The sequence below is a fragment of the Ctenopharyngodon idella genome, chromosome 22, assembly GCF_019924925.1.
Source record: "Ctenopharyngodon idella isolate HZGC_01 chromosome 22, HZGC01, whole genome shotgun sequence".
In the NCBI taxonomy this organism is placed as follows: domain Eukaryota; kingdom Metazoa; phylum Chordata; class Actinopteri; order Cypriniformes; family Xenocyprididae; genus Ctenopharyngodon; species Ctenopharyngodon idella.
The window spans coordinates 14,593,375-14,609,612 of record NC_067241.1 but is presented as its reverse complement, the minus strand read 5'-3'; the positions used below and the strand labels follow the sequence as shown (position 1 = coordinate 14,609,612).

The following is a 16,238-nucleotide window of genomic DNA, read 5'->3' as shown; positions in this document are numbered from 1 at the left end:
CCAGGAGCTTCAAATACCTGTTTGCTGCTCAACACTGGCTTTTTTACAGCTGTCCTTTTAATACAATTAACTTGTTTGACAGAAACTTTAAGCCTTTATCTGACCGAGTTCTGCTGTGCTCTAAATCACTCACAAATCTTATGATAGTTCCATAATCTCCATTCACTTTTCACACAATATTAGTTGTTTTCATGCCTTTACGTAACATTGCACCATTTCATGCTTTTCATCTTCAGAAAGATCTTTCTTCCTCTCCATATTGCATGAGAACTGTGACTTGCTTAATAATGTGGAACAACATCTATAAGTAGGGTTTCCATTTACCTAAGTAGACCTGGCAAAATATTTAACAAACCTGTCTGAGATTGATACCAGTTACGGAGAAATAAAACAAACAAACACTTTCTTTGAAAAACTAAAATCTGAATGTTTATTGTACTGAAATCCCACTGATACGTCACTTGCATAATAATTTGGAACACAGTGTAATCAACATTTTAAAAGAGTAGTTTTATATTTATCGTTTTTAATTTGATTATGCTGTTCGCAGTGCTTCGTGGGATTGTAGTTCTTTCCCTCACTAAAGCCATTAAGCACACAGTCTTTTACCTTTGTATTTTTGTCTGATTTTCAAATACTTTTTTGCTTCAAATCAAATTTTGTAGTGTTGTGATTCACCTCTCAGCTGGTCGACACTGGTCTTATAACGCTTTAACAAAGACTTTTTTTAAATCCCTAAGGGAGAAATGAGTGGACAAAAAACTTCCAGAAAAAGGAGGGCACTGTTGCAATCTATAGACCTGAAATGTGTTTTTTTCTTTTACTTGTTAAAAAGGTGCTATGACCTACAAATACTGTTTCTAGAATTCACACTAAAGCCTTTTAAATTATATTCCAATATATATTCCAATTATATTTAAATTTTGCCTTGTAACTTGGAATATATTCCAAGTTACAACAAGGTGAAATGTTTATTGACTTATTTGAACATTTATTTTAAAATATTAATATTTTAGAACTATAAATATAATATATATTTATATATACTAAATGTTTTTAATTTTATAATATATACTTTTTAAATATTTTAAATGTTAGGTAAAAATTAGATAAACAAGTTAAAAATTAGTTAATGGAAATTTCTAATCTAAAATTTTTACACAATGATTTTTAATGATTTGCTGAGATATTCATCATGCTGCTTTTAATTTTGTTCTTTCATTTCTTCTCCTCTAGATGTCCCTATTGGGTTCACGGACTAAGGTAAGGAAAAGGTCTTGATGGCTCCAAATCGAGATCCTTCCCATCCGTCTCAATGGCATTTGCTCGGCTGATGCAGGAACACCTATGAATACATGATTTGAAATCTGTGGTCTTTGCTCATATACTTGAGTCATAATAGGGGCTAATGTTTAAAGGAGCTCAGTACATTTTTTAATCTGTATCTAGTTGGTTCTCTATTAACTATCACAAATTAGAAACCCACCCTGATGTACAGTAACTAAAGCTAATGCTGATATTTGTGACTGTTTGTGCTTCTGTTTTAGCTCAACAACTGCCGTGGTTCACTAATTACAGGGATAGTTCACCCAAAAATGAAAATTATCCCATGATTCACTCACCCTCAAGCCATCCTAGGTGTATATGACCATCTTCCTTCAGACAAACACGATCAGAGATATATTTAAAATATCCTGGCTCTTCCGAGCTTTATAATGGTAGTGAATGGGGGGCGCGATTTTGAAGCCCCCCAAAAAGTGCACCCATCCATCATAAAAATAATCCATACGGCTCCAGGGGGTTAATAAAGGCCTTCTGAAGTGCAGCAATGGGTTTTTGTAAGAAAAATATCCATATTTAAAACTTTATTAACTATAATAAGCAGCTTCCGTCAGACGACCGTACGCATACTGTCGACTTGTGCCACAATAAGAGTAACTCCTGACATGATGTATGACGCAGGATGTAGGAGTATCGTAATCTTAGACGCCTCTTGCGGTCCAAACAAATATGGCTGTGCAACAAACTCAAGATCCTCTTCTCTTATATCAAAATCCTCCGACATTTCTCCTTAAAATATCTTGTTTTATACTTCTAATTCATGACCGGTGTTTTGATTTGCTCTATCCTCTGAGCTTCCACGTTCATCATTGCGTCACGCGTCAGGTCAGAGGTCACTCTTCCGCCGCAAATCTATGTGTACGGGCGTCTGCCGGAAGCTAGTGATTATAGTTTAAAAAGTTTTAAATGTGTTTTTTTTTTTTACAAAATCCCATCGCTTCACTTCTGAAGGCCTTTATTAACCCCTAGGAGATGTGTGGAGTACTTTTGTGATGGATGAATGCACTTTTTTGGCTTAAAAACTCCCATTATAAAGCTTGGAAGAGCCAGGATATTTTTAAATATATCTCTGATTGTGTTCATCTGAAAGATGATAGTCGTATACACCTTGGATGTCTTGAGGCTGAGTAAATCATTGGATATTTTTCATTTAAGGGTGAACTAACCCTTTCACAAGCCACAGGTAAGTACTCAAAACACAGTTGTAGTTTCAGCAGGCGGTGGGATTAAGTCACAGTTGGTTAAGGTGGATGGAGAGAGGTTAATTCAGGCTAATCCTTGGCTTGAAACTGTAAAAGAAAGAGTGTTAGGGGTTAATCATGTTGGGACCGGCCTGACAAGAGACATACGCATTGTCAAAAATCGTGGTCTGTACTTCCTATAATAATAAAAATTATTAAATGTGATTTTTTTTTTTTTTTTTTTCCTGGTTTGAATATTTTTAATTTTATACCACGGATGATTTACGTCATTAATAATATTTTCCGACTGTGATTCCAGTTCTTGCATTATTTTTCAATAGTACAAAAGGAACTCTAAAGGGAAACTCCCTTATAATTGCCTGATCTTGTCCTTTGCTTTGTATCTGTGATGAAATCGAGAGTGAGGCCACCTAAAACATATCTGTGACAAATAACATGACCCATACAGTCAAATCTTTATAAATATTCTTTAATGGTTATTCCAGCACCTTAACTTCAACAAAGAACCGCTTTGTCTGATATAAACCTGAACTTACACCCACAACTCAAGGCAGGTTTACATTGATTACGCACCAAAAACTCTGTAACCAAGTCAATGAATGACCAGATGGAATGCCATCGTTAAACAAAAGCCATGAGCTGATTACTCAAAGTATTGCTTCTGTTTGTTTTTGCTAATAGGGAAGGTTGCAAAATATTTGACCTATTTCCCTTCAAAGGAAAGAGCATTTGTTCAGTCCTTGGAAATGAAAATTAATGCATATTATTCTACAATAACAACATAATAAAACATGAATCACAAGTCTGACTCTTTAGGGTGTTGGGGAAGAAGTCGTCTGGCCTGGAATTATTTTTTAAAACGGTTGTGTAATTGAAACACACTAACGAGGTACAGGCATAATGCTTGTACGATAATAACTTGTACAAGTTACTTGCACTTATATACTTATATACAGTCAAACCAAAAATTATTCAGACACATTGAACATTTCATTCATTAATACAGTTTATTCACTATAGTTTAAGAGTTAAACTGTGTCAGAAAAAAAAACAGTCTTAATTATGTCAGATAACACTTAAGCAAAACATGATCAGGTCAAAGTGTCTGAATAATTTTTGGTTCCAAATTTTTTATCAATTTTACTGGTAGTCCACTGTATGAAGAATTTTTGGGTATAATATGTCACAGTTTACTTTATTTTGCTATCCTCACTTACATAAATGAACTATAGTGTCCTGCACCCACTAGTAAAAATATATCAAAAATGTCTGAATAATTTTTGGTTTGACTGTATATATATATATATATATATATATATATATATATATTCAGTATACCAGTCAAATTTTAGGTTCCAGGCTATTTTTTTCTATAACTTGTCCTCTGAAAAACAGATATGAGAATAAAGTTGGAAAAAGATGTTTAGAAAATGTTTATATTTTTGCGTTTTGTATGCATACTAGCGCCTGCATTTAATGCGTTTAATGTAAATCAGGGTTTTCAGGACTTCAACAGCTCCAGGAATCTTCCACCTGAACCACACTATGTACAAAGATTCTCAGCTATGGTATGAAAGATATTAGAGAATGATTTGAAATACTATTTTACTGAAATACTAAATTGGTTTTCCCATTATATACAACGTATCTATTCATTGTCTCTAATTTGCACATTAATCTTTGGGCAACATGTAATGAAAAAAGAAGTAGCTATAATAAGAGATGAGAGTAATAACTTGGCAAGATAATATCTCATATTTCATAGAAATATATATTGATAATTTTTTTCCCTATTCACTTATTATGTCTTCCTAAAATGTAAGTCCTGGTGTATAATGATGCATGTCTCATAACAGAAAGTCATATTCTGATTTGAAACCCCGCTAAAGTTGTCTTGAGACGTTAATTTACGACAAACAATATGAAAATTAGACAGATTTAAATGATAATTACAAAATATTCCGATATTTCCGAGTGCTGAATTTAGACATTCAGTAATATTTAAAGACAAAGGAGAGGGAGTTGTCATGGTGAAACCTACAAACATTTGGGTATGTCTGAAAAGCCCTGAATGTGCTCTTTACATTAAGACTGTGGCTTATATGTTCTCAAAGGAATTTGCTACAATATGTCCTCTACCAGAGGAAAAAATTTCTGAGTGTCAGGGGGATATTTTCAGATAATGTTTATGACACAGTACGCTACTATTTCATTCAAAACAGCAGTGTTTACCGTAAACTGTTGATGACAGCGTGTCACAGGCGTTCAGCCAATCAGCTGCGGCTTTGTGTGTGACGCATGCTCAGATTAGCTCAGAGCGCTGCGCCGTTGAAGAGACTCCCTCACGCGCTGTTTTAGTTCAGAACAGCTATTAAGAGAGTCACGTAGGTGAGCCACTGCAATTCCCGAAGGACAGGTAAGACTTAACTGCCTTTTGATACATTTTTGACGGGTTTTCAGACTCTTATAATGACAGCGCGTTGTATATGTTTTAATAATAAAATAAATAGGCTGAAAACTTAACTATCGTAGCGTAAATGTAGGTAACAGGTTACCTGTGTGTCAATAGCAGTTTTTATGTCAACTGTCATGGCAGTAGGAGTTTATGTGACAGATGTCAAATCCTTATAGGCTACATTATATGTGAAACACTTTGTTTCATAATTAAATGTAGTTAGAAATTAACATTTGATTTAATGTTGTGTTTAAAAAGATCATTACTGCTTAATCTGGTCATTTGGATTTTCTTTATTCAGTATTCAGAAGTCATTTAATCTATATGTACTATTTCAGTGAAGTCTCTATAGTAATTTTTTGTCTGGGCCAGTAAGTCAGAAATATATATAGCATATACACACACAATTACTGTTTACTATTAAATTACTACTAAATTAATGTCTTAGTTTTTATTTGCACGAATAACTGGAAATTATACTGCTTTAATGTAACTCTAATGAACTCAACTTTTGCTGGGAAACTTTTGCATATTGTCCAAAACCTTTATGTGATGCTTCCAGGATTATCATAAGCCTTTCTTGCAAAAGCTCATTTGTTTAATTCGTCTGATGAAGTCGAAAGCGTGTTTCTTGTGGGTTTGTTTAGTGTTCAGTGCACTTGACAGCTAACCAGCCAAGGGCTGGTCATAAATATTTCCATGGCTTAGTGTTGTTAGATGGGTGGTGTGTATGAATAATGGGGACAGTGTATCGAATTATGCAAACAGAGAGGTTGCTGTTTTCATGTGTACTTTGCAGGTGGATTCGGACTATGTGTGTTTGTTCTCTGTAAATGATTGGCCAGGGCCGCAGATGAGTGGCCTTCATGTCATATAGGCCAAATATTTAACTTTTTTCTCTCTCTCGTTTTGTCACATTAAGCTTGTTGAACTTTGTATAATAGTGCAAGTTCTGCATCATTATGCTAAAATATAGATCTTATGTAGCCCCGCCCCCTTTCAGTGCTGCGCTCGTCTTTTGACTTCCGGTTTGTATTTCCACAGCGATCTTACGTATTTATGAATGAACTGCGCGTTTTAAAATCTTCCCGGTCTACTGACATTTGTTAAGACATCTGCTTTAAACGTTACAATGCTCATGATAACTTTTTTTTTTTTTTAACTCTACAATAAGTAAATTCACTTCACCAACTAATTATTCTTTGACAGCGATGACATGGAAATATACACGGCTACCGCAAAAACGGAAGTTCGAAGACAAAATTCTAAAGATGGCGGCGCGCACGTTTCTCTGTCCCATAAGGTGTATATAACCACAGATTGCTGCTATTGGCCAATCAGAATCGATGCACATAAATTCTAAAATGTGCTCAATTGATAACTTTATTATATTATATTCATTTTATTTATATAATATTTTTTTTATCTGATAAGAAGACATGCACATGAACAATTATGGAAACACATTGACCGAATAAATTAAATTCCTCGAACCTTGCCAGGTTTTCACAACAAAACCCGCCCAATTGCTCCTCAAAACTAGCATTCGCATTTCAGGGGGTGTCCCATGGTAAAAAGCATGTAAAAATTCCACGTTTTTTGGCGGGGCTCCCCTGGTAAAATTCACATTCCAGGGGCTAAATATCACATTGTTTGGGGTCAATTCAACCTGTGGCAACAGTGTAAAAGCAGCCCAATTCCACAGGAAAACCGCAGACTTGGCAACACTGCCCTCAATGCACAACAAAAAAACTCATGTGACTTTGCCTCAACAGAGGATGTGATTGGATAACTGGACTGACCAGCGGACCAATCACATCACAGCTTCTCAAATGTTGGTTTGGTCATTCTTAAATGCCTGAGCCAAAGTCTGTCATTAGACAGCTGTTTTGTCTGCGCTCTGAAGTGCAAGTCGTTTACGATGTAGGAAAAAAGAGCCACATTGGCTTCCATTTTGTTTGATATTTCGCATTAATTTTTCAGGAAGTGACGATTTTGTTCTCTTGAACACATGATTTTAAACAACAAATTTAAACAAATGCTGGTTCTACTTTGTCACTAATGTCCTTTTCGCTGGTCTCTTTCTATTTTAAGCTGCCACTCCTTCAAATAATCATGAACACAGTCATTTTATGAAAACAAAAGTGTGTGTGGGCTCAAGGGCAGACCTAATGATACTCCGCAGAACCTGATTACTTCATGCTATTTTAAAAGGTTCATTTAGCTCAGTTGTCTCATATTTGATTTCACTTGTTTGCATTCTAGTCATAGTCAGAGTCAAACCATCCCCATTTTGTTAATACGTGAATAAATTCTGTGAACATCTGGAATTTGCAGCAGATCCAATCAGGCACAGTGGCATTCCAGGGCAAACCCAGCTTTTCTAGGTGTCGGCCGAAGCCATCACCTTCTTCATACTGTTGTTTCTCTCACGGAGTCACGGAGAGGTGTGTGCTTTCGTGATTACCTCACCTCTGTGAGGCACAGCGGCCTGAAATATGCTGAACAACTTGAAAACTTTGACAGTAACAATGGCTGGCATTCACACCTGTTCATGTTTCTCAAGGCACTGCTGTCCTTTTTGATTTTCTGTCTCTCATTTTTTGCTCTCGAGTCTCTTGGTAAGTTAATTTTGTAAGGAAAGTATAGTTAAAGGGTTAGTTCACCCAAAAATGAAATTTCTGTCATTAATTACTCACCCTCATGTCGTTCCAAACCCGCAAGACCTTCGTTCATCTTCTGAACACAAATTAAGATATTTTTGATGAAATCTGAAAGCTTTATGATCTCCCTATATGTCATTACCAATTTCAAGGTCCAGTAAGGTAGTAAAGACATCGTTAAAATAGTCCATGTGACTACAGTGGTTCAACCTTAATGTTATGAAGCGACGAGAATACTTTTTGTGTGCAAAAACAAAAAAATAACGACAAAAATATCTTCTCTCCCATGTCAGTGTCCTACGCAGTTTACGTTGAAGACAGTGCAGAGCTTCCGGGTTCTACGTCAGAATGCTGACTCATTATTGCCCGGCTCCTGCGTCAGCATCACACGCATGCATCGTGCTGATCATGTGATCAGTGTCAGCCAATACTAAGCCCCTGTTCTGACGTAGAACCTGGAAGTGCTGAACGTAAACAGCATTCGAGAATGACACAGATGAGAAGATATTGTTGAATAAATTTGTTATTTTTGTTTTGTTTTTGTGCACAAAAAGTATTCTCGTCACTTCATGACATTAAGGTTGAACCACTGAAGTCACATAGATTTTAAAGATGTCTTTACTACATTGACATTAACGTCCACCAATGATCTTATTAAGATGGAGACAGGAGCTTCGCTGCAGTTTAAACAGCTACAGATTACCCCAAGAGTTGTCGTTGACTGTGCTAAAATCAAATGCTTTTAAGTAATAATATTTTTAACTGGCTGTTTGCAGTCTGGGCACATTGTGTTCTCTGGGCGTAGGCTTTCAGCTGTTTCATTCAGTGTGGTTTTATTCTGATGTGCTCATCTGAACAGGTGTGTCAAACATGCTTATATTTTTTATGTAACAGTGAGCTTGTGTACAGGGTGGATGCAGTTTACCTACAGGTGTTTAGTGAACATCTAGCCATCTGTGCTTAGAGATTCAGTGATGAACTAATCGATTCACAGCCTGTGCAAATTATGCAAAACGTGCAAATCATTGTCAGCAGGGTTGGTCTGCATAACAAACCTAGCCCAGTGGCCCAAAAGTAACCTAATGACAATATCCCAAATATCAAAGCTCAAAATATGCCATTCCCATACCTAAAATACATATTTTGCAGTCACTGTTATGCAAATTGAAAACCACTATATCATAGTGATCATAAACACAGCTAAAAGGCTCCCTACCAGTGGCCAGGGTTAATTTTTATAAAACAAATTTTATGCGCAGCTTCTCAGTGAAGCACGGCTCTGTGATCAGTAGTAAATGCTTCTCCATCAGGGCGCTCTTGCACAGAAACTCCAAATATACCCCGCAGAAGAAAGATATCACACGTCGTTCCAGGAAATCCCTATGGTCATCATACTATCACTGTAGCTGAATAAACAGAAGATTGAAACGCTTTGATTGATTAAACATGACTAATAAACACACGACTACAACAATATATGGTTTGTCCGAGTTCTTCAAGCCTACTCGGGTATTTTCATGATAATAAATTATATTTATAATGCAATGCTAATTGACATAGCCTTTATCACTGTATAGAATACTATGAAATAATATGTGTGCCACATCATCTCACAGAAGGATGTTATTTCAAACACTCAACTGACGTTATGAAGTGAGTTTGGAGTAAAAACATGTTATTAAATGTTGGTTCATAAATGCTTCTCATGTTTGGAAAGATGTTTGACGTGTGCACGTTATAAGCGACTCAAACTCGCAGAGCTTTCAGATGGAGCAGCATTTATTACTGATCACAGAGCCATGCTTCACTGACAATCTGCGCATAAAATAAATTGCAGCCTTCACGATTTCATAATCGCACTAATCCAAATTGGTTTAAGCGCGATTTCAGGATCATTTCGATTAATCGTGCAGCCCTAGTGGATAGTTGGAAATAGGCTTCCTACATCTGATGTCAAAAGCTGTGTGTTCAGTTAAACTGTACAGCATTTTTGCATAAATGTACCTGCCTTTCAGTATAATCTAGTTAAATTATACAGCAAACATGTACAAGATGCATGTGTAACCCCTCTGGTTCTACTCACACCACTCCAAGTGGGATTCGAACTGGTGTTTCCGGCATGAGAGATGGGCATGCACTAACGAGGATGCCAAAGACCGCAGGCTCTAGCATCAGTTGCTAGCACAGCTCTTTTGAGGCCAAGGGAGTAAGGTTTACTCATACAGCTCTTACTAGCTGGCCTCCGATACACTCCCCTGCCTAAACCTCACTCCCATCTGGGTCACGGCACACATGTAACCCCTTCCGGTTCTACTCGCACCGATTTGAGAAGGATTTGAACTGGCATTTCCGGCATGGGAGGAGGGTGTGCTAACAAAGGCGCTAAAGACCACAGCCTCTAGCATCAGTCAATAGTGCAGCTCTTGAGGTGAGGGCAGTGAAGTTTACTTGCACGGCTCTTACTAGCAAGCCTCAGTTACACTCATCCGCCTAGACCTCACTCCCATCCGGGTCACGGCACCAGTGTAACCCCTTCCGGTTCTATTTGCACCGGTTCAAGCTGTTTCAAGTTTCCGGCATGAGAGGAGGGCATGCTAACAAGGATGTTAAAGACCACAGCCTCTAGCATCAGTCGCTAGCGCAGCTCTTGAGGCCGAGGGAGTGAAGTTTACTCATGCAACTCGTACTAGCTGGTCTCCATTACATATCCTCGTGCCCAAAAATATGCAAGATGAAATCAATTTCGACCCAGACTATGTTAAGAATTCGTTTGTGAGCTTGTGAGTCTGTGCCAAACTCTTGACTGTGTAATTGTAACAGTGTATATCACTATTCATATCTGTACAGTGTGGCGTCAACAAGAGTTACACCAGTCATTTTTACCAAGATGATCCTGATAGGGACATTCCCTAACAGAAAAATGCTGTAGCGGTAAAGTGATGTTATGAGTTGGGGAATACCATTATACTTTGAAATAAACCATGGCACAGCACTGAAGAAAATTTGATGTAGGATTTACTTTGAAACAATTTTCACTCAAAAATTGCTAGTAAATTTCACAAATAATTACGAAGAAACATCAAATTTTGAAATAGAAAAACTGACACTTCATCTGAAATCACATACTGTATATAGTAGGTACTACATTTGGTTTGAAACTTACTTCACAGCCGTTAAAAAAGTATATTCTACATAGTATGAATGAAATTCGGACATATTACAGTACATCCACTAAGTGTACATCTGATGTGCACGCTGGAAGTAGTAAGTCATCCGGGTATTTTTCGCCTACTGTTTCTTGCATACTATGTATTCGGACATACTACTCTGTTGGCATACTGTTTTTCGCATACTAGTAGGGAATATTAAAATTCAGACATAGCGACATAGTGTTTTTACATTCTTTGTGATTAGCATAGCCATATACTATGGTATTAATGTGATACTACAAAGTACTTGAAACAAAATCATCATAGTAGTGTCCAAAATACAATGTCTTAAAAACATCATATCATATATAATTATTGTATATTTTTAGTAGTGCTTGCATTATTGTTATTAATATATGTCATCTGATTGTTATTTATTTGTTTATATTTTTATAGATTGGTCCTCTATTGTCCATCATTAAACAAAGCTCCTGAAAGACCTGTGTCACTACCTGACTCGCACTTTTTGTGCGATGCCAAAAAGTGACACCTGGCCAGGGGGCGTTGCCATTGAATCTGTGTCTGGTATGGACAGTGCAGGAAGCTGTGATAGCGTGCTCAGCATCAACTCTGGATTTGTGAGTACCAAGACATTTCCTAGAATATCTTAAAGGGACAGTTCACCCAAAAAATAACACTCATTTACCCACCCATCCACCAACCCATCCACCAACCCACCCCCCCATCCATCCATCCATCCATCCATCCAACCAACCAACCAATCAACCAACCAACCCATAGGTCTTTTCCATACAATAGTGGCCACATCTGTTATGTTCCAAAAAGGATAAAAATACTATAAAAGTACTATAAAAAAAGTTCTCTATATGACTGATTTGAGTATGAAAAGTTGCTTTTTCCTTCAACACATCTCAGAAGAGGAACAAGGAAATGCAATGTGATTTTTGTTATCTTATTCGAACTAAAGTTATTTAAACACTTTAAACACTGACCTTAAGGGAATAGTTTAATAGTTCTGTCATCGTTTACTCATTCTCTTCTTATTTCAAACCTCTCTGACTTTATTCTATTGAACACAGAACTACAAAAATAAGATACTTTTTGAAAACCAAGATACTTTTTGAATAAAAGTATTAATTTATTTTAAAAAGCACACTTTTCTTTGTGTGATAGAGTGATGACAGTCTGGAGCACCTTTCTGCTGAGGAGAGAGCATGCCTTATGTTTCTGGAGGAGACCATTGAGTCTCTGGAGGTAGAGGAGGACAGCGGTTTGTCTAACGACGAGCCCGATGGCCCATCTAATGGCCTGGAAGGAAAAACTGCTCATCACACATCCATCTACCAGAACAATACTGAGGGTAAGCATTAACACTAGAAATATCTAGAGGAATAATGTGGTCTGTTTCAATAATGGCTCATGCAGTAAATGTTCTCTTTCAGAGCTATCAGCCCATGAGGATCCAAACAAAGTGATTGGAAGAGATCATAAACCACCTCAGAAGTACCTTGTGCCAACCCCATTGCTCCTTGCCAGTGGGAATGCTAAGATAATCAGCAAACCAATGGAATCATCTCACATAGAAGCACCTGTGGCATTTATTGATGCACCTGATGGGTTCAGATCAAGCCCTGACCATCAACAACCTGGACGGACAGTTTCTGAAAAAGCTGCTTTGAAAGTAGCAACTGATAAACCAAGAATTGGACTATCAAGTGATGTTGTGGACTTGCCACCTTCTTTCATACCTGAACCTCCAGTTAGAACAAGCTTGCCTAGTGACTCTAAAGCCAAAGATGGCGTTCATAAAAGTTTGGATGTGAAGTCTCAGCCAAAGCAGCAGAAAGTTTCCTCAGAGGTGCCGCTGGAATTCATTCCTCCACCCTCAGACTTCATGGATGAACCAACCAAGAAGATAAGCCTGAATTATTTGCCACCACCTCCACCTGCTTACGATGAGCCACCAGAATGGATTCCCGAACTCCCCAAAATGGAGCCGCATGTTTCTGGTGGATCCATCAAGCCAACCGAGGTGACCAAATCAAAGAGTGTGGACCCAGAAACGTCAAGAGGGCCATTATCCCACAATGATATCGAAAACCTGCGCAAGAAGGCCTCCGTGAAGAAAGCACCTCACTTGACACCGTTAATGGTTACGCAACATTCTGCAGCAGACAAAGTGAATACACCTTCGCCATCATCAGAACATGTTCCTGCTGTGCCAAAAGAGTACAGCGACACCAAAAACCCACCAGCTGTGGCACCCAAACCCAAGAAACTCCCATCTAATATCATCATCAAAAGCCACAAAGACACCGGGACCACGCATCCGTTACTTCTGCAGAGCGAGCGCACTCAGATGGATCCCCAGAAGATCCGAGTGGAGGCTTTGAAAAAATTGGGCCTGCTGAAGAACGAAGAGGTTGAAACAGGCCACGGCGTATCTCCCTCTCATTCACCAACGTTCAAAAATAAAGCTCGTCCACAGTCTCCATGTAACCCAACAGCACATGTAGAACCCGTGCAAGAACTATCTAGACTATCTGAAAGTCCCGTACCAGGGGACATGCAACTACGTGCAGACACTCTAAAGCACCAAGACACAAAAAGCAGGGAAGGTTCTTTGAAGAAGCAACCAATAAGGTCCTACGAAATCAAATCAGCATCCCTGGAGCGCACAGGGATTGGAATGGTCATTGAACCCATGCCACGGATGACAAACCCAGACAGGACCCATGTTGAGTTGTCGCCAGGTCAGTTACGAAAGAGTCAAGCTCGACCTTCATCTCTAGGTAGTGCAAAGGACTTTGGTATTGGCCATCTGGCTGATGATTCAACCAAATCGCTCCACGCTGCTGTCGTTCAGCCAGGCAACGATGCCCAAAAGTTGCCCCGCTCCAATGGAATAAGCGTGATGATCTCCCCGCACGGTAAAAATGGCGAGAACCGACGGGAAGCCTTGAAGAAACTGGGATTACTGCGGGACTAATAGATGGTGGCCTTTCTCTGGGAAGTTATTTCACAGTTTATTTTGGGTATTTGGACCATTAGCATTGAAAGGAAGAATGCTGAAAATGTCTCAATGAAATGGACTTTGACATCATTCAGGATGCTTTTGGTTTCAGCTTGGTGGTCAATTAGCATCCTTAAGTACCTTCTTAAGTAATTAATACAGTTTAATATACGCACTTTCTTCTTAATTGTTTTGGTAAGGCTACATCCACATGAATCTGGATGAATTTGAAAATAGCATTTTCATTTCAAAACGCTGTCCATCCATCCATCCATCCAAAAGTTGATCGTCCACTCGGAAACATCTGAAAACACAGGAATGCTAAATGAAGATTGTACAACTTAACATTTATCTTATCTTGCTACTGGCTTTCATAGTTTTATCTCTTAAGTGTGTCACAAGTAAAAATGTGTCATCATTTTGAAATACCTTCATTTTCAAAGGCCATACTAAAACTCGAAAATGCCATTTTAAAATGGATCCACTTGGGAAAAGCTCTGTTTTTGCTGGACAAAAACATTGTTTCAGTGTGGGCCAAAACATAGAGATGCCTCAAATTTCCTCAGAAGATGTGTCTTAAAATTTGTCCTGATTAATGTGGATGTAGCTTAAGAAAAGGAAATGTAAATACATTTTATTTTGGCACAGAATTAAGATAATTATGGCTTCCAGCTCACTTTCACTTTTTGTATTATGTAAAATGTAAATGTAGTTTGCAGTATTTTCCTCCTAAAGAATTGAAACATTGCATTCCAACAAGACGAATATTCAGTTATTCTATATTCTGATTGTTTTTCAGTGGCTCAAATCTAATCGTTGGTGTATATATTTCTTTGTGCCGTTCTCACTTTTTAAAAAACTTTTAAATAAAAATAAAAGTTGTTATTCTTGTAAAAGAACACTCTCTTCATAAACATGAATACATGCCAGTAATTAAATTCATAATATTTTTCATATTTATGAGGAATTCTTGTTGAAGGTTTAGATTACACTGAAGAGTTCAGACATCTACATTTTGGAGGAGTTGAGGAAAATCTGTAAATATGATACGTAGGCCTGTTAAAGTGTTAGGTTGACATGACTAATTCAAAAATAGGATCCTGTGTGGATCCATGAAATGTTTGGAGTCAAGTTCACTGCACTCGTCTCTGACGCACAAATACCGATCCATGTTTTTCTTGTCAACAGAGTCTTGCTGAGGTAACATTCTGAGAGTTCCTTTCGCAACATCAGCTGCTTCTTTCAGACAAGGCAGGAACTCGTCAAACCTGTCCGAGACAGGAGGGTTTTGTGATCTGGGTGGTTAATGACCTGTTTGTCTTTGTCATCAACCATTTAAGCCTGCAATGAGTTGAACTGATCAGGTTTTCAGCTCATTTACGTGCTTCGTCAAGCATAAGAATATCATTTGTCATTTAAACAGGTGCAGGAGTTTATTTTACAAAATATCATAAATAAAATGGCACAATAAGGGCAATAGCCTATACAAATAGACGGGGCGACAATACAATACTCTGCAGTACAATACAACGGATGCAACGATTTAAACACTGAGGAACAAATGACAAAAGTCATCAAAAAGTAGTTATGTCAGACTCTGGAATGACGGCAAATGAAATGCCTTTGAGAGTGAAAACACGCTTCAGTTGATTTTAAATCCCATTTGACATGAGAACTGATAAAACATACCTGAAATATTTTACGTGTGCACGTTTTGTGTGTTTGTGTTTTAACAAACTTGTAAGACTAGATCTATTAATTATGATTTCATTATTGAAATTCATATAAATTGCACAATCATATATATGATTGTGCAATTTATATGATCCTAGCTGGCCAGTGTCCTGAATATATTCCTCAGTGTCTTACATAGATGATGAGTGATAGTGTCAGGAGAGATCCATGGTGATTTTTGATCATATCTGACTGCAGTTTCTTAAACCTGTGATGCCCTCTAGTGGAAATGTTTATGAAATGATCCATGTGAACAATGTGTCTTCTTACTCATTAGGACATTTAAGCAAGTTTTATAAATGTGCCTTAGAAAAAAAAAAAAAAAAAGAAACATTACTGGTGTTCATCTTGAGACAAAATAATGGCACTGACATATTTTAAGATATGTCAGTGCAAGTTGCTTTAAAACAGCTCAAACATGCATTTTAGCCTAGGACTTGTCTGTGAAAAAGGGGGTTAAGTAAATTGAACTAAGGCCTAATCCTGGCTTAATCTAAACCCTGTCTGTGAAACCAGGCCTAAATGAGCTAAAGGAACAGTTCTTGAACTTTTTTGATTTGTAAAAATAGAAATTAACTTACATTCATGTTTTTTTGAGAATTAAAGATCCCAGTATGCTTTGCATGGGATTTGATTGTGAGCTTAAATGCAAAATTAAGG

General features: G+C 37.6%; 1 protein-coding gene across 2 annotated transcripts; it reads left to right on the top strand.

Annotated features, from left to right (window-relative positions):
* Positions 1 to 4,811: 4,811 nt before the first annotated feature.
* LOC127505130 (specifically androgen-regulated gene protein) lies at positions 4,812 to 14,743 on the top strand. 2 transcript variants are annotated; one of them, XM_051880479.1, is made up of 4 exons: positions 4,812 to 4,959; positions 11,267 to 11,448; positions 12,005 to 12,191; positions 12,274 to 14,743. In XM_051880479.1, exons 2-4 carry the CDS (start codon positions 11,344 to 11,346, stop codon positions 13,818 to 13,820), a joined length of 1,839 nt encoding a protein of 612 aa, XP_051736439.1. In that variant the 5' UTR covers positions 4,812 to 4,959; positions 11,267 to 11,343; the 3' UTR covers positions 13,821 to 14,743. The 2 variants fall into 2 exon arrangements, with proteins under 2 accessions (XP_051736439.1, XP_051736440.1); XM_051880480.1 differs by lacking the exon at positions 4,812 to 4,959 and having other exon boundaries at positions 12,007 to 12,191.
* Positions 14,744 to 16,238: the final 1,495 nt, after the last annotated feature.